Source organism: Ambystoma mexicanum, chromosome 10, assembly GCF_040938575.1.
Source record: "Ambystoma mexicanum isolate Mex_15411 chromosome 10, UKY_AmexF1_1, whole genome shotgun sequence".
NCBI classification, from domain to species: Eukaryota; Metazoa; Chordata; class Amphibia; order Caudata; family Ambystomatidae; genus Ambystoma; species Ambystoma mexicanum.
The window spans coordinates 1,291,597,230-1,291,614,110 of NC_090932.1; the positions used below are offsets into that span (position 1 = coordinate 1,291,597,230).

The 16,881-nt window shown below is 45.5% G+C and overlaps 1 protein-coding gene across 7 annotated transcripts in view; it reads left to right on the plus strand.

Moving 5' to 3' along the window:
• The window catches only part of MTMR3 (myotubularin related protein 3), a 2,389,252-nt gene extending 2,372,653 nt beyond the window's left edge, over nucleotides 1-16,599 (plus strand). For all 7 annotated transcript variants that reach the window (XM_069619294.1, XM_069619290.1, XM_069619289.1 and 4 more), the window contains one exon: nucleotides 13,160-16,599. In XM_069619294.1, coding sequence (XP_069475395.1) covers nucleotides 13,160-13,331 — 172 coding nt within the window. In that variant the 3' untranslated portion in view covers nucleotides 13,332-16,599. The remainder of the gene's footprint in view (nucleotides 1-13,159) is intronic.
• Nucleotides 16,600-16,881: the final 282 nt, after the last annotated feature.

A 16,881-nucleotide genomic window follows, 5' to 3' on the forward strand; every position in this document is an offset into this window, starting at 1 on the left:
TATTCGAGCTCTGATGACCTAGTTCGATGGAGATGTCAGTATCCATACCTCTGGCTCTACATGGACTGCCACAAATGATTGTATTGAAGAGGAGGCATCAGCAACTCCCTGAAACACAGTACTTGCGTTAGTATGGTTTTCAATATCGTAAACATAACACACACTTGGGGTCGACGGCACAGGTACATATAAAGAGATAACCACAAATGTTGCATTGTCTAAAAGAATCAAGGAATATTTAAAAATGATCAGGTCTAATCGACTTTTTTCTCCGATTTCTTTACATCTGCATCATCTAATTGGGATCTTGTGATTGTAGTGGAAGCTCCATCATCTCCCTGAAACACAGTACTTGCGTTAATAGGGAAGAAAGTATAGCAAATGGAATCACGTTATATGATCACGCTCGATGGAGCTGTCAGTATCCATACCTCATGCTGCTGAAGAATATCTAGGGCTGTTGACAATGTGGTGCGCACTTCCGAAAGCTTTTGCACTGATTCGTATCCGCATGGTCCCGCTTCCACCGGAATTACTTGAATGTCAGGCTCCGCATCAAGTGCGTGGGTTGACGATTCAACAACTGCCTGAAACATAGTATTTGCATTAGTAAGGATTACAATATTGAAAACACAACACACGCTTGGGGTCGACCGCACAGGTACATATCAACGGCTAACCACAAATGAAACATGGTGTAGAACAATCAACCGACAAGTGTTCCAGTCCTGATGATCACAGTCAGTAGAGCTGTCGGTATCCATACCTCGGGCTGCTGAAGAACATCTAGGGCTGTTGTCAATGTGGTGTACGCTTCAGACTCTCCCTGAAAGACAGTACTTGCATTAGTATGGATAACACCAATTATAACTCAAAACAAACACCATGGGACGACAATTAAGGTGTATATCAATTGGAAAGCACTAACCAAACAATTGGTAAAATAATCACACGATACATACAAACTTACTTGACATGCATAAAACAAGTCTGTAGCGGAATAGCCAAGTATGATTACCTGATACGCGCTAGAGGTGGTTGATAACTGCGAGCACGTGACGGAAGTAGAATGTTCTTGCTTCAGATTCAAGGGATAGTCAAGAAGTTGTAAAGGTAAATTGTTTGATAATTAAATGACATATTTAAATTTGCCATGTAAGGAGACAGAATACTTGAGTAATGCGCAATATAGCACAGTTCCCTGTGCCCATATATAGATTTCGATATAGATTTTGTTTGTGGGTTATGAAATCTAAAAATAATATATTGATAAATGTCATTATTCAAAACGCTATACTCATATCAATGTCGAAAGTATTGCAAATTGGAAACAACACCTAAAATATCAATGAATCCATTCGGCTACCTACACACTACCGCAAGGCCTAAAGCTAAAAATGGACATTTGACTCACCAGTGGCGGATTGTGGATGAATAGAGTGGGAATAGCGTTTGCGAGCAATTTTCGTGTCGATCGCCGTTTGTTCTTCTTTGTTACCCAAGATGTGGTGTACATGTTCGAGGGAAAGTGCCGGCTGCAGATGCGGTATCGATCACCCCTCTTGTCCTCAAAGACTTGTTGGACTCTACTTTCCAGCTCATCCAGTGGATATCCGCAATGTCTGACCCATTCTCTTATTCGATCAACAGTTTTCGGGAATACATGCATTGTAGTGCCTTCAGATTTAGCATGGGTCTTCGAAGGGCAACCGCTAATCGAACAGGCAGGCATTGTTGAAAATTCTGAAAAGTAAATATGAAGATTATTATAAAACCTTGATGAATAAAAATGTCATAAAAAAGTAAATCAACCATACCATGCTCAAGGCAAGGTTTCTTTTGGTCGCCGGAACTATACCAGTTCATCATGTGCGGCTTAGTATTTGGATAAATTGCAGAAATGTATAATTGATGTGACTGAAATCTGAACATGTGACTCGTCCCTTGGATGTTCTGTCTTGCACGAGAAGGAAACATGCTTACATTATAGACTGGACCCCCGAAGGATGCAATTCGATGACAATTGACACAGATGAAAATAAATAGATCTATTGATAGCATAACAATTGAAACTCAAGTCAAAAGCAATGAGACCAATGACCATAGCTCTATTGGGTATTGTAATAGCAAATAGATTGAAATGTAAAAATTACCGAAATATGACTAGGATACATGGCCTTACCTTGACCAACAAACAGTTTTATTCAGCAGGCCGAGCAGTATGTTGCAGGAGAACAGGTAGATGGCCACAGGTAGCACACTGACAAGTTTTCTCGAAGCGGTCACAGATAGCACGGCGATGAGCAGATTAGCATAGATCTCAGTGCTTCTCAGGTAGAAGGTTCAGGAGTTGACTTGCAAAGCACAAAGATGTTCTCATGAGACATATCAAGTGGTTTATAAAGTATTAGAAACAGGGGTGCGTTTGTGAATGAATGACGTGTGTATGTGGTGGTATTATGTTTATTGCAGGGGGGCGGCCTGCCTCAGGGGAGGCCTCCTGGAGACACAGGGTCTGAGGAGGCCATGTAAGCAATGGCCCCTGGGCGTGTGATACCTTTTGAAGTGTACATGATGTTTGGCACGTTGGCCGTTTGCGCCCGTCACAGCCCCCCATGCCAGCGCTCATCCCCGGGTGCGAACCGCCTTTGATAGAGGGGTGTGGGATGGATGGGCCGGTGGGCGTGCAGATAAGGCACAGGAAGACTGATGAATGGAGACACACTTATGTGGATTGCAGGGGGGCAGCCTGCCTCAGGGGAGGCCTGCCTGGAGACACGGGGTCTGAGGAGGCCATGTGAGCGATGGCCCCTGGGCGTGGCATACCTTTTGAAGTGTACATGATGTTTGGCACGTTGGCCGTTTGCGCCCGTCACAGCCCCCCATGCCAGCGCTCATCCCCGGGTGCGAACCGCCTTTGATAGAGGGGTGTGGGATGGATGGGCCGGTGGGCGTGCAGATAAGGCACAGGAAGACTGATGAATGGAGACACACTTATGTGGATTGCAGGGGGGCAGCCTGCCTCAGGGGAGGCCTGCCTGGAGACACGGGGTCTGAGGAGGCCATGTGAGCGATGGCCCCTGGGCGTGGCATACCTTTTGAAGTGTACATGCTGTTTGGCACCTTGGCCGTTTGCGCCCGTCCCTTGCCCTTATGTGATGTTAACTTTGCATGACATTCGCGCAGATGGGAACACTGAGCAGGACACGGGGCATCCATTTTTGTACCCCCTTTCCTCTCCATTTTGGTGACCAGGCCTCACTGCGATAGTACAGCGCGCAGAGCACATGGCCCACAGCCTCGTTCCCACTCTGACTGGAAAACTCCAGAGGTATTTGCAACAGCTAATAAATGTAACACATCACTCTCTGAGATCACGGTCCTGCATGTGAACCGGCCTGAACCAAGCACATGGCTCGTTCATCTCCACAAACGTGTCCTTGCCCACGCACCCTCGCCAGTGGAAAGTTACTGCCATTCTGACCCTGTGTCCCTGCAAGGTATTCTCTTCATGTGCCAGACCACTGACCACGCCATGATGGCCATCTAGCAGATCCCCAACTAACATTAGACCCCTACTGCAGTATATCGTTGCCTATCGATAACAAATGCCACATATCGGAGATTCTTGTGAGCACAGAACCACACTTCAAACACTGTATTATAGTGGTCAAGACCCTTGACCTAAAGCCTGTATAATCCAATGTTCATTGATAGTATTGATATATGTGTGATTTTTATAGAGACATAACCGACTGAAAGACTTTGAACAAGTGTTATTTAGTGCATGCATTATTGATAATATATTATGTTAGCTTAGATAGTGTCCACTCCGCTTCACAGCGACCTGAACTTCACCCATTCCGAGCACAGGTGTCTGACGTCCATCCTTGAATGGAAACACACTTGATTGATTTAAAAAATCGAAACAACCGTTGTTAAAATATATGTGGTGTTATATTTTGTAGCTTATTTTGACGAGACAAAAATACAAAAGTTTACACATTGTACAGTTCAGGTTGCAGCACAGCGAGAGAAAATCCCCTGTACTGACCGCTGTCACTCGGGAACGTTTCTCTTATGGCACGAACGGCACAGGCGGGTATCACTCTTCGAACGCGGTGTCCAAGCCTCCCGTGAAGCCACCATGTAAAGGAACGATAGGCCACCAGCCTGTACCACCTGTGAAAAGGAATGAAACAAACTGTTTTTAAATGACCAAGATAAGTTTAATAAACGTTTGTTGTCAATGACAATTCTTGTAACTAATGGCATTCTGCTCGGACAAATGCTATCTAGACACTGCACACTATTGAAAGACTTTCATGCGTTACAATGATATGTAGATGTAATTTTGGATATAGTAGAAGACCATGAAATGGGAGTGGCATGACAAGCAGAGTATACCTACTCGTTACTCGGATTACGAGGACGAACAGTTGCGCGAAGTTCGTGCATAAGCACCATCATTATCCTCAACACGGACCGTGTGAGGCAGGCTGCCCTGAAGTCTGGCAGCTCGGTGATGCATTGCGGTCGTGGCTCGCCTTCCGAAATGTAGGCCACGCATCCCGAGTTTTCACAGCTGCAGCAGTTCTCCTCCTCGGTCGGCATTAGCTCGCACCGATTGAATGTGCACCAGGTGGAAACACCGTCCATGCGACTAGGTTCAGTGTCTTCATCCGTTGATTCGTCCTGCCAACTGCTGTCCGAAGCCCCATCGTTTTCACGTGTTTCCCTTTCCAGTAGTTCCTCCTCGGTATACTCGGGCTCGTACATGTAGGGCATTATTGTATCCATTGTGTGTTGCACAAACTAAAATAATTGATAGCGGTGGTACTGGTATCTGTCCACACGGGCTACAAGTAACGAAGGTAGCTGACCAGAGTACAGAAACGAGTCACAGAATACTCAAAGTAACACACAGAGAGGAATGGAATCGAAAATCTTCTGCTGTGTGTTGTGAAACGGTCTGTTTATACTTATTTCTGTTTATACTTATTGAGGAAAGAGGCGTCCTGCTATTTCCATGGCGACACGTCATTAGCTGAAGCGCAGCGAATGTTGACACGAGACGTGCTTTGGCGTTGTGAAATGGGCGGTACGCGTCTGCTGATGACAGGCTCAGGGGGTGGGGGATATGATTTAGTGCCGCAAAAGCAGGTCAGCCAGGGCGATGGGGGAAATGATAGGATTATCACAAAATGGCAGCTCCCTGGTGCCTGTTTTCGCGTGCGTTTAATGGACGAAAACTCTGGTATGGTCCATAGGAAATTTTTCTAAAATCGAGCGATTTAGGCTTAAAAACACATGGCCGACCCGTAGGGGCAACAAAAATATTTGACCTACCATTTTTTTAAGATACCCAATATCCAAAGTGCTAAAGAACTACAAATTCCATCAGCTCATGGTGTCCCAAACAAACTTCTGTGATCTATTCGAAGAACCTAACTCGGTCCCCTATTAAACGCATTGTTCTAAAACATTTTTTAAAAAAAACTTAATCCAACTATTGGTCTACATACTGTTAAATATAATGCGATAATTCATGATATACCTCAACCTTTTGTGGGGTTAGAACTACAATTGATGGGGAGGCATGGCTAGCTGACGACCAAGCTGGATGTGTCTCAGTGAGCTCCGGGGCCTGAACCCATACCGCGACCCCAACCCCCTCAAACGTGGCTGATTTGACCCCCAATTCAGCAGGCTTGGGGTCAGAACCCCTAAATGACAATCGTTCTGAGCCCAGAGCAAATTGGGGCATGAACGCCGGAGATTGAATTATGGGGAGATCCTGACGACTCTCTCCCAAGATGGCGGGTGCTACCAGTGTAGCAGTGAACAGCCCGGTACGCCCCACGCCTGTCTGCTCCATGATGTGGCTTGCAACCCCAGGCAAGCGGAATACGGTGATCGAAAAAAGTGACCACCAGGTCTCCCCCTCTTCTGACTCGGATCAACAAAATGTGCAGTAAGGAGTACCGCAGACCTGGGGGTAGGGGAACAGGGGCACGGAGCCCCACTGACACACATGGGCTGACCTGGTAGGAGGCAATCGACCTGGGAGTGGGGTCCAGTCGGGATATGGCGAGCCGCGTGGCAGCGAGAAAGCTCCTCAGCGCAGCGCGATAAAGCAGCAGGATACATCTCACCCCCCCTTCAGCTCAAGAGCTTCGTGGCTTGCCATGCGAAGGGAGCTGTAACCCACACTGCTCTCTCTGGTGGGGCTCCACACAGCAGGGGATAGGTCGGCCCTTCCCTATTTCTGGACTGTTGGGAACCAATGGCTGGATCTTGCCAGCACAAATCAGGAAGATAAGGGGAAAGGAGACGCCCAGAGTGTAGGTACTGCCCGAAGACTAAACTGCTGTTGCAAAACTAAACATGGCCAAATAGTCTGGTAAACAGAAAGCGCCGCTCTCGGGTGGCATTAAAACCATGATGCAGGGGCAAGAAACCATGAAAAGCCTTCAACAGATGGTGGCGCAGGTCCATGTATCACTGACGTGAAACATACAGGCTGAGGATCCACCTACATGGTGGTCGGATTTACAAGATATGCTGGCTGAAATTAAAAAATAAATTAAAGGATGTGTTGTCAATTTCACAGAATCAATTACTGATCTTAATAAGCAGTTGCTGGCATTGGAGAAGCGAGTGAAGGAGTCGGAAACAGCCTTGTGCGAGCAAGGGCATGAACAGGACGAGATGGCACGTAGGATGACGGCACTTGAACAGCACATGGACTGGCTTTCTAATAAGCAAGAGAACTCTGAAAATAGATCCAGGAGGAACATCATCAGGTTCCGGGGATACCCTTGTCCGTTCCGGATGCGGAATTGGAGGGCTATTTTTTTTTTTATTTATTTGCATTTAGTTCATTTACAAGAATAAATTCGAGTAGAACCTTTGCAAAAGAGCAAGTTAAAATCCATGTATAAAGAAAAGAAAATGTATACATTTGAAATTACATTATTTTACATTAGCACACAATACTTTAAAATGCTTTAAAATACAAATTAAAATACAGGTGAAAGCAAAGATATACCAATCAGTTTACCAACTCAGCATTTCATTCTCCAGTCAAAATAAGTTCTTTTTTTATATGCTTACAAAAGCTTACTAATTCATAGATTAAACGGTAGTGAGTTCCTTGCATCATGCGAACCCATAAAAACTCAAGGCAGTCTTCAAACTCTATATCAACAAATTGGAGGGCTATGTGCTGGCCCCGTTTAGACAACGTTTGGGTGACTCCACAGACGACATTATACTGGATCGCACGCACATGGTGTATACAGCCTACTAACAAAAGAAAAATCTGCTTCATGATGTGCTGACGAGAGCATATCTTTTTCAGACCAAAGAGCGGATTATGAAGGCAGCGCGCAGGCAAGAGCCAGTTAAGTTACAAGACTCCAAACTCATGCTGTTTCAGGATATGGCTCAGATGACACTGACTAAAAGTGAACGATTGCGGCTGGTCACAAGCTGGCTTAAGGACAGAGATGTCCGGTACAGATGGTCTTTTCCGTGTGGACTCAGATTTGAGTATCAAGGCAATTCGTTTCACATCTAGAGAGGAAGAAATGGAACATCTAATGGGGACAGACGATGCCTCCGGGGCAGCAGGCGTATCACCACAGGTAGAACTGCAGATCTGTCGACCTTGCACAGCTAAAATGGAAGGATGGCGACAGGGGCGTCCTTCCACGAAAAGGGGGAGCCGTGGGCCGCAAAAGGTGGATGCACCTGAGGAGGAGTAGGACCTTGGTTTGGGGGGGGGGGGGGTCTCTCGTATTGGACTGAACTGGTAATGTTCTGCATGGGGTGGAGGGGAGTTGGTGGGATGTTTTCAATTGGCGGGTAGGTGGGCCAAAAGGGGGATCGGGGGGATTGGGTAGGAAGGAACTTTTGTACGATTGGGGGTTTGGGGTGGTGTGGGCCTGGGAGTGAGGGGTTGCAGATCCACATGCACACTGTCTCTGATGCCTTGATGAGGACCACGGTAGGGACGGATGCTATGCTTCGCATGCGACTGCCTCACGCCCAGGTTGCTTAAGCACTGACTAGAGCGTTGGAGGGAACTATTTAACAGGACTCCTCCTCAGAACATCAAGGACTATGTCCGAGGGAAGACACGGATGGTAGGTGTGTTATTCTCCAAGGCACCCCGCAGAGGCGACTCCTTCCAGGGGAACCGCTCTGGCGGGGGGAGTCAGTCTGGCCCTCGCACTGGCGCAGTGAGCACCAAGGTTCAAGCAGCTACTGGCTTCACGGCCGAGAAGTCGAAGGGCCCTACCGTTCCTGCAGCCAAGGGGCCTGTGAGCTCTACTACCACCAGGACTTGTCCCGAGGGGCATCACCTTGGTACTGGGTCTTTACCCGGGGGGGCCTTCACGCAGAGCCAGCACTACCGGTCGGGAGGCCGAGGGCGCACAACCTGCCAGGTGTATACCTGAGGTGCAGAGCGGGGCAGAGCTGGTGCAGTCGGGCATGCGGGCTGAGCCTGGGAACACGCCGACTTCCGGTCCACGTGCCCAAGGCACGGACAAAATGGCAACCACTCCAGAACAGCAAAGGTGGGAAGCCTCGTCAGTGCAACCCACGCCAGCACAGCCCACACCAGCACAGCCCATGCCTCCTCCTCCGGCTCAAATTCCACAGCGGCCCTGTACTGAGGCTCCAGCAACCGCAGTGCGTGTCCAGACCCCAACCATGGAGGACCAGCAGGACACTGACAACGAGAAAGAGCAGGATACTCCCTCATCAGCAAAAGCCTTACATGACAGGATTGCTGGCCTGTCTGAATACCTGGGTATCCTCACCCAGGAGCTCACCGAAGCAGGAGTTCTGGCAGAGGTCCCGAGCATCAGGGCAGAGGCTAGGTCTGGCATCCCCTTACAAAAGGATGTGAAGGCATTGGCCAAGAAGGGCTGGCTCAAGCCCCACTCCATATGCCTTTACTGCCTTGGTGAAAACCACGACATTCAGGACTGTGTGTTGTGCCAATCGATGCACCTCAAGGCACTTCGAGAACATGAAGCGAAACTCATCACCTTGCTCCACAATATAAGCTTACCTGTTTGAGATTGCTGGGTGTGGATTGCGGACCGAGGAACGGTCCCCTGTCTGAAAGCACAAAATGAAAATCACTGCAAGAGGTCAAGATCACCCAGCGGTACTTTGCAGCATCTCTCCTTCGAAAATGAAGAGAAAAGGAGAAGAGGAACCACCACTCCAAGGGGGGCCTTGAGGAAGAGACCCTGCAGGTACCTTTTCCTACCAAATCCTCTAATCCAGAGGTTTGGGAGGTTTTCCAAATGAAGATGCTAAACATATTTGCCAAGGCCCTGGCGGATTCGGCCCCAGTAGTTATGGCATCAGCACTGCCGGCTTTGGCCAAGCCAACGGATCCCACTGTGCTTGGTAGAATTGGTAGTCCACAGTGAGATGTGACAAGATCATGCCGAAGGGGCCCACTGTTCCATCTTTGAACATCGGCCCCCTGACCTATAGTCCTGGTCCGACACCAGAGTCACAAAAGAGTTCCTTCCACTCCACACAAAACGGCATACACATTCCAGTTTAAGGACATTTATGATGAGGAAGGGGTTCTTGTCTGTTTTGGGCGAACCCTTCCACCCCATGGAAGGGAGACAGTTTCCAGAGGAGTTTTATGGGGAGCAGCATGACTTAGTGGACCTATTGTAAGACTGAGGAGCACCTCCTCAGATCTGATCGTGATCACAAAGCAGCAAAAAGCTGCGAGAATGTTGTCAACCATTCAAAATACTATCGCAAATCTTTCTTTCAAAAACATATATTCAATGATTCCTCTTTACAAGATGTATCTTGAAAGGTCACACGGAGGCAGATGAAAAACATTGCCAATGCATTTCGGATGGTAGGCCCTACTTAGAGGTACAGTTATAATCTCACTGTATAAACTCATCATGTGAATGGCAATTATGGCACCAGCAGGAACCCAAGGGTATGCCTAAAACTAGAAATCATGGAGATCGGAGACTACCTTCCCTCTAAGGACTTTTATTTTTTATGAAAACTGGTGTGCCACCAGAAAGAAGCCTACCGTACAATGTATGTTTGAGAAGGTGCATGTGGGAAGAGAGTGAAGCTGCTATCTCTGCGAGCCAGCATGGATGAGAAGAACAAAGCTGGTGTGCACTCAGAGGGTATCATATGCATGCACAGAATCCTGTGCAAACTTATCATGCCTTCATGGTAGTTTGGAAGCCCCCAACAGTGAGTGGCAAAAAGGTTCTTGCAAAAGTCGGCCATACTTAGGCCCCAAACTTAAAAACGTGCTGGCAGCTCAAACTGAGAATACGTATGGGTTGGATTTCTGCTTCATGTAAAGAAAGGCACCAGACGTTTTATAACTTTGTGGTGCCGCACAACAGCAGCAAGCGTGGCAAATACAAATGTCACATCGATACGAAATTCCCAAGAAAAGTAACAAGAAGAAAGTAACGACTGGGAGCTTTATCCCTGAGATTGGGTTGTGTTTAGAGAACTATGGGGAGACCTGAATCCCAATAATATAAAATATTCTGACACCATTTTATTTGACTCATCCTGACCAGAGGTCTGCAACCTATGGCTTGCAAGATATTTTGGACTGCAACTCGCATGATTCCTCCACGTTGACTATGCTGTCAAGAACTAATGGGGAGTTGCTGTCCAAAACATCTGGAGAGCCAAATGTTAGAGATTCTTGAGTTAGTACAATCCAAAAGAGGGAATCCTCAATCTGTTTTAGGTAAACCACTCAATATCTTAGGTGTGTATCTCACCCGTTTCCTTTTTTTGTACTTTTGGGAACCTAAAAGTGGCTGGGCTTTATATCCTGGAGATTGGGGGTTAGTGAGAGAACCTCTGGTAGAGAGAACCCGGACACTTTGTATGATACATACTCATACTGATGTGTTTGACTAGTCCCTTGAAGGAAATGTATCCCTTGTATGACATTTTCGTGCTCTGAAACCCTTGTGTACAAGCGCGATAGAAATAAAATATCAATCAATCAATATCTCTGTTCTGTCGTAGGTAAACCCCTTGACCCACTAGGCATTTATACCAAACACTTCCCATTTGTAAATAAAGCCAGTGTGATAGTCAGTGTGAACTTTAGACATTAGTCATGTTTTTTTGATCTAGCAAAAGTGGAGTTAGATATTAATATGTTAGACTGTCTATGTAGCATCAATGGGCTTCTAATAAATAAAGCACGAAACTACATATACATGTATCCACAATATCGTTGGAGGTCATTAAGTTACTCGCCCCAGCCTGCTCCAGTTTAACCACTGACACTACTTTGTAGCCACAGAGCATATTAAGAATGTGTGTCTGTTTGGTAGAACACATTTTTTTTTTGCAGAAAGTACTCCCCTTTATGAGACACTGTAACAGCCCAGTACAGAACATTTTAGCATAAGTACATTTTATTTAATTGAGACCAGAAAAATGTATGCAGGCAGACCTTAAAGGGTTTGGTTGTTGGTTATAAAACCCCACTGTTTGCTCAAAACAAGATTGAGGACGGCATTGGGAGGGAGCTGGACTTCTACGCATGCCCTTGAAATGACAATGCACAGCAGCCAAATAGTACCTGGACTTTAGGCATTTCCTGGATAGAGAGTTAATTCCTTCTGACATGCTTTTAATCATATACACAGATGTATGCGTGGTCGCCCATCACTCGCTGGAGCCCCTTTAAAGGAAAAAAGGGTTTTGGAAGCCTTTTAAATGAACTAGAATCCTGCTTCTAGAAAAAGGCCCATTGTGGGGATCCGTTTTGGGGCAAATTAATTTGTGTTTTGATAGGTTTTATTGCAATTGTCACCTATGTATTTCAGAGGATTCCAAGTGCATCAGTTGCCCAGATAAGCATTTCTCTTGCTTCAGAGTTCGAACCTGGGGTGATGTATTTGGGCAGCTGGGACTATAGGGCTCTGACTTGCAGTTACTAAACTATAGAAGGACAAGCTTAAGTCAGAGGGTGAAAGATTAGTTTGTGAAGATGTCTGCAGTGATTTTGTTTCATCTACATAATTTTCATATTAAGCCACTTGGTCATTTATAATCAGGATTAGATATAAAAGCATATTTCTAGAGAGGGGTAAGGGAGTGGGTATGTAGCAGTAAAGCAAGAGGTAGAAGGCGTTGCAGGGTAGGGAAAGCAGAGGCTTGGAGCAGAGCCCTCCCATTAGAAGAAATTACTATATTATCGTGACAGTCATACTTACTCGCTCAAACACCATACTGTTAAAATTATGTAGGTGAAACCATGTAAAACCCTTGTAAGCTTGATAACATTGTTAGGGTACACAAAAGACATGTATGCTCATCAGGAAAAGTCAGCATGTTTAGGGGAGCTTCACTCATCTGTACACTTGAGAGATTTTTGACAGCCCATAGCCTGTCCTGTTCACGGTCTTGGTTTTTGTTTTCCTTTTGCACTTTAATTGTTGTGCTTTCCCCTGTTTCAGGGTCTTGCAATCTGATGGTGGAGGGCGTAGATATTATTAAATAGTTTTATTTTTGCTGGGAAATTACTGTACTTTTTATGTTGCCTTACCTTGCATGATAATTATAGCCTATGCAAATCTCTTATTTACACAATAAGGCTATATTAAGCACATCCAAACAGTGCTCTAACGTTCACTCAGTAAACCAGAAAGCTAGAAAAAAGGGTTCCATGTCTTTACGACACCCAAAATAACGACCTACTTTAAAAACGACACCTAAATAACTTTCATTTGGGGGGGTCCCCCCAACCTTCTACTGCCCTTTTACCCTTCCCCTAATACCCCATACCTTTCAATCCCTTAACCCACCCACCATATATACTTTTACTTTAAAATTCGTTATTTAGGTGTCGTTTAAAAGGTTTGTCGTTATTTTTTTTTTCGTTATTAACACTGGATACTGAAAAATATCATACAGAAGTTTGAAGGCCTAAAAGTATGAACAGTGAATGGGTTCAGAGAGCAAAAGGTATTTGTGAACCTTATGATTTGGGTGAGAGTTCATGAGAAACTAAAGTCTTGCCATGTATAATTAATTACCTGTTTCTATTTCTGTTTTTCTAATCTCTGACTCTTCTTTCTCTCTGCCCCTCCAAATTCAGGAATTGTGGGAACGTTTTCTGCTCCAGTTGTTGTAATCAGAAGGTGCCCGTTCCCAGCCAGCAACTGTTTGAGCCCAGTCGAGTCTGCAAGATGTGCTATGGCAGCCTTTATCCCAATGGTTCCAACCTTGACCATGAACTGGAAAACCCAATTGCTGCCACTTCAAACTGAAAACCCCAGCATGGGGGTAGTCACCAAGCCTTTCCTACGCACATTATTAGGGTGAAGGATTAGAATAAGGGCCTGCAGAAGGCAGCCATGCACCTTGGACTGCCCCATGTTGCATGGACTCAGAGGGACAGTACCCTGGCGGCCACAGTTCAGTTTCTCTTTTTCTTTCTATGTATTTTTTCTCACCTCAATTTGTCCATTTGTATTTATTTTGCCTTGTTGGAGGACGATGAGGATGGTGAGAAAAAGAGGTGGTCTTCCCTTCTCTCACAACCCATAGCTGCCTATTTGTGGCTCTGACACACATTGATACGCTTCTAAGGATGTTTGGGGAGGAGTTAAGGGAGACATCTTTGAGCAGTGTGTGCTTGCATTAAATCTCTGCAGTTTTTGTATTTGAGTGTTATTTTGCTCTCTTTTAGAAAACTGGGTTTTGAATGACTGAAGCATTGTGCCTGCGGTCCAGAGTAGCTAGGCAGCCATTACCTCTTCTACATTTAACTAAGGCCCTCAACCCCTCTTCTCTTCTGAACACATCACTGCTATGTGTTGCACTTAGACTGGGTTGTTGCATGCCCTCCCCTTCTGATTTTCTAGCACTCTGTCATCTTCTGGGTCATCTGAGCACTCAGCAGACGTCCTCACAATATCCTGATCACAAGACACTGTGACTTGTCCTTCATTCGCTGTATGTGAGGCTGGGTCTCTAGCTCCTTTTTTTGTACATCACCCACTCCCTTGATAATCATTAATGCCCAGTGCTCACACTCCTGGGTTTAGGCAAAGGCCCCATTATCCCAGTGCTTTAACCCTTGTACTCATGGCTGTGTCTTGCTGGAGAATTGGTTTATGTCCTGGACAGAGGTTGTGGGTGGTGGGATGGGGTTGGGGAGTGGCAGGACGAACAGAAATGATAATACACTCCAAATCCTCTGGTAGAAACTAAGGCAGGGTCAGGATGATCAAGTGTTCAGGTGATGTGATGTTATCCCTTATGACTGGAAGCTCCTTATCATGCCTTTCTCAGTGGTTATTGATTTAATGATGTAAATTATTTCAGGTTACCCTGTTTTAGTTGTGTGTTTTAAGAGTATGCAGATTTGGTGATTGGACTGTTCAGAGGATGTATAGGGAGACGATAAAGTAATACTATTGGCCTGCTCAGTGGTGTCAGAAATTCGGCCTAGTTTGGGACTTTGAGCAGGAGGGGCGAGGAGTACGGTAGTATGATGGTGCCCTCATGCCGGCCGATATACCTTAAGGGAATGAAGGTGGTGTGCTGTTGGGACTATTGGCAGAAGAGTGGTCATGGATGCCCCCTTTTTGGGAACTGACTGCTTGAAGGGATCCAAAATCCGGCTCTTTGAAGGAAGCCTAATAAAGTGGATCAAGATAATGTGTTTCCGGGGTCTAGTTAAGGGAGGCTTGGAATGGTGCCCTGCTCATGTGTTTGTGCTGGAAAACAGTCAGTCATATGCTTCAAGATGGTCAGCAAGATACCGTAGGCAATGTGTTTGAAGGGGTTCAGGGCAACGTTCTTGCTCTTGGTCAGGATGATCATTTGTGTAAGTGCAAAGTGTGTTGAAGATGGTGAGGATAATGCCATGCCTAGCGCCTGTGATCCTGAATAAGAGTCTGTATGATGCCCTGCCTTGTGGGCTATATATCGCCCCAGTGAGATCATGGTATTGCTCTGCTCAGAGGTTGCCAAAGGAGAAGGGGCTGATTGAACATAATGCATTGCTTGTGAGTTGGATGTTGGTGTGAAGGGGACACTTTAAGAAAATCCCCTGCTATGAGGCATGGTGTAGGTTGGATTGGGTTACAGTACTTGTCGCACTGGGTTTTAAGTCGTGGAGAATGCTGATGCTGGATATATCAAAAAGTGCTGGAATGATGTTGCATTCTCGGGATCTAAACAAGGGTAGGGGAGATTCTGCTCTTGAGGTACTGTCAAGAAGAGGGTGAGGATGATGTGCTACTTCAGGGCTGTAGATGGGGGTTACTTGTAGTCATGCCCCATTCCAGGAATAGATCCAGGAGAGGTTCAAGAAAATACAGAGCCCTTCAACTGCAGGCAAGAAGAGTGAGAGCAAATCTAGCACTGATGTCCTGACAGATGGATTACACTTGATTTCATGCTCTACACCTGGGAGCATAAAATAATGAATGACGCATTCAGGATATATGTAATCTCCACCGTCCAAATGCAATAAAGGTGCAGGTTTTCAGGGTAATGGCATGCTCCTGGGCATTAAGTAGGTGGATATTTGCCTGTCCATGGGTGCTCCTCCAAAAGAATTTTAATTTGCCACATCTTGGTGGTTCATGTGAGTTGACAACGCTACTGGTGTTGCTCCTATACATGTGCAGTTTTGGAACAGAGTGGCACAGTGCCATGCCTTAAAGATTCAGTCTAAGAATACAGTGCTAGTTAGTGAGCATGTTCTAAAGATTTCCCAGGACAGTTTGTCTGCTAAAGGTGGCTACATTCAGATGCCAGTGATTAGAGTGCTGTGCAGAGCAATTTTGGTACACTAGGAAATTATTTGAATTGGAGGAGAATGGACTTTATCCCTTATCTTTTATGAAGAGGTGCTTTTCATGGCCCCTATTAGAGTGCACTTAAAAGTAAACCAAAACCACATTCCCCCAGCCCTAAGTGAAGGGGCAGGGTTTGTATTGTGGGCTTAACAGTGGAAAATGCCAATGGTGCCCCACCTGGCTGTGTCCTGAAGCAGGGTGTGAAGGTTACAAAAGGTATCGCAGTGATGGAGATTTTCGCAAAGTGATGTTTGTCCTAGTTTACATGCAGGAGTCTCATTTATATAAATGAAACTGAACTGTGTTTAGGCAGAGCCAATCAAAGTGGAAACCCAAAACCAGTGACCGGAGGCTTCGGCTATGTATATGGATGGGAGTAATGAAATATTGGGATGAACATGTGCACTTTGAGTTTGGGTGCCAAGTGGGACTATACGGGTTTTGAGAGACTGTGGTGTTTGTAATGTAAAGGGTCACTAAAAGCTGTTAGGCTTTACCTGTTGGCCAGTGAAGCACTTTCTCAATCACTCTTCTCCTCTGTCTATGGAGGAGATGGGATCTAATCTCTGTAGCTGTAAATATATATAAATATATAAAGCCCTCCTCTGATATAGAGGAATGTTTTCCTATATTTTTCATTTTTTTGTCAAAGCAAGAAGTAAATACTTTAGCATTGTTAAATCTATAAATAAAAGTGAAATAAAGCTTACAGTTTTGCATGGTAGTGTTTGCCAATTTATTTTTTACTCCCTAAAATGCAGATACCTGAGATGTTTCTCCCTGGCAAGTCCTATGAATCCACGTTGTACTCGGAAGTTATTCTGCCTCTTAAAACTTCAAATCAGGTTAAAACTTCAAATCCGGTACCCACATTGGATGTCTCATCTCACTGCAAATTTGAACATTGCTATCACCATCTGTGCTTATACCGGATGAAGTTTTCTTTGGCCCCCCTCTGTGGAGTGACGTGTGCTGGGCTTCCTTAAGCTTCATATGTAAAAAGAAA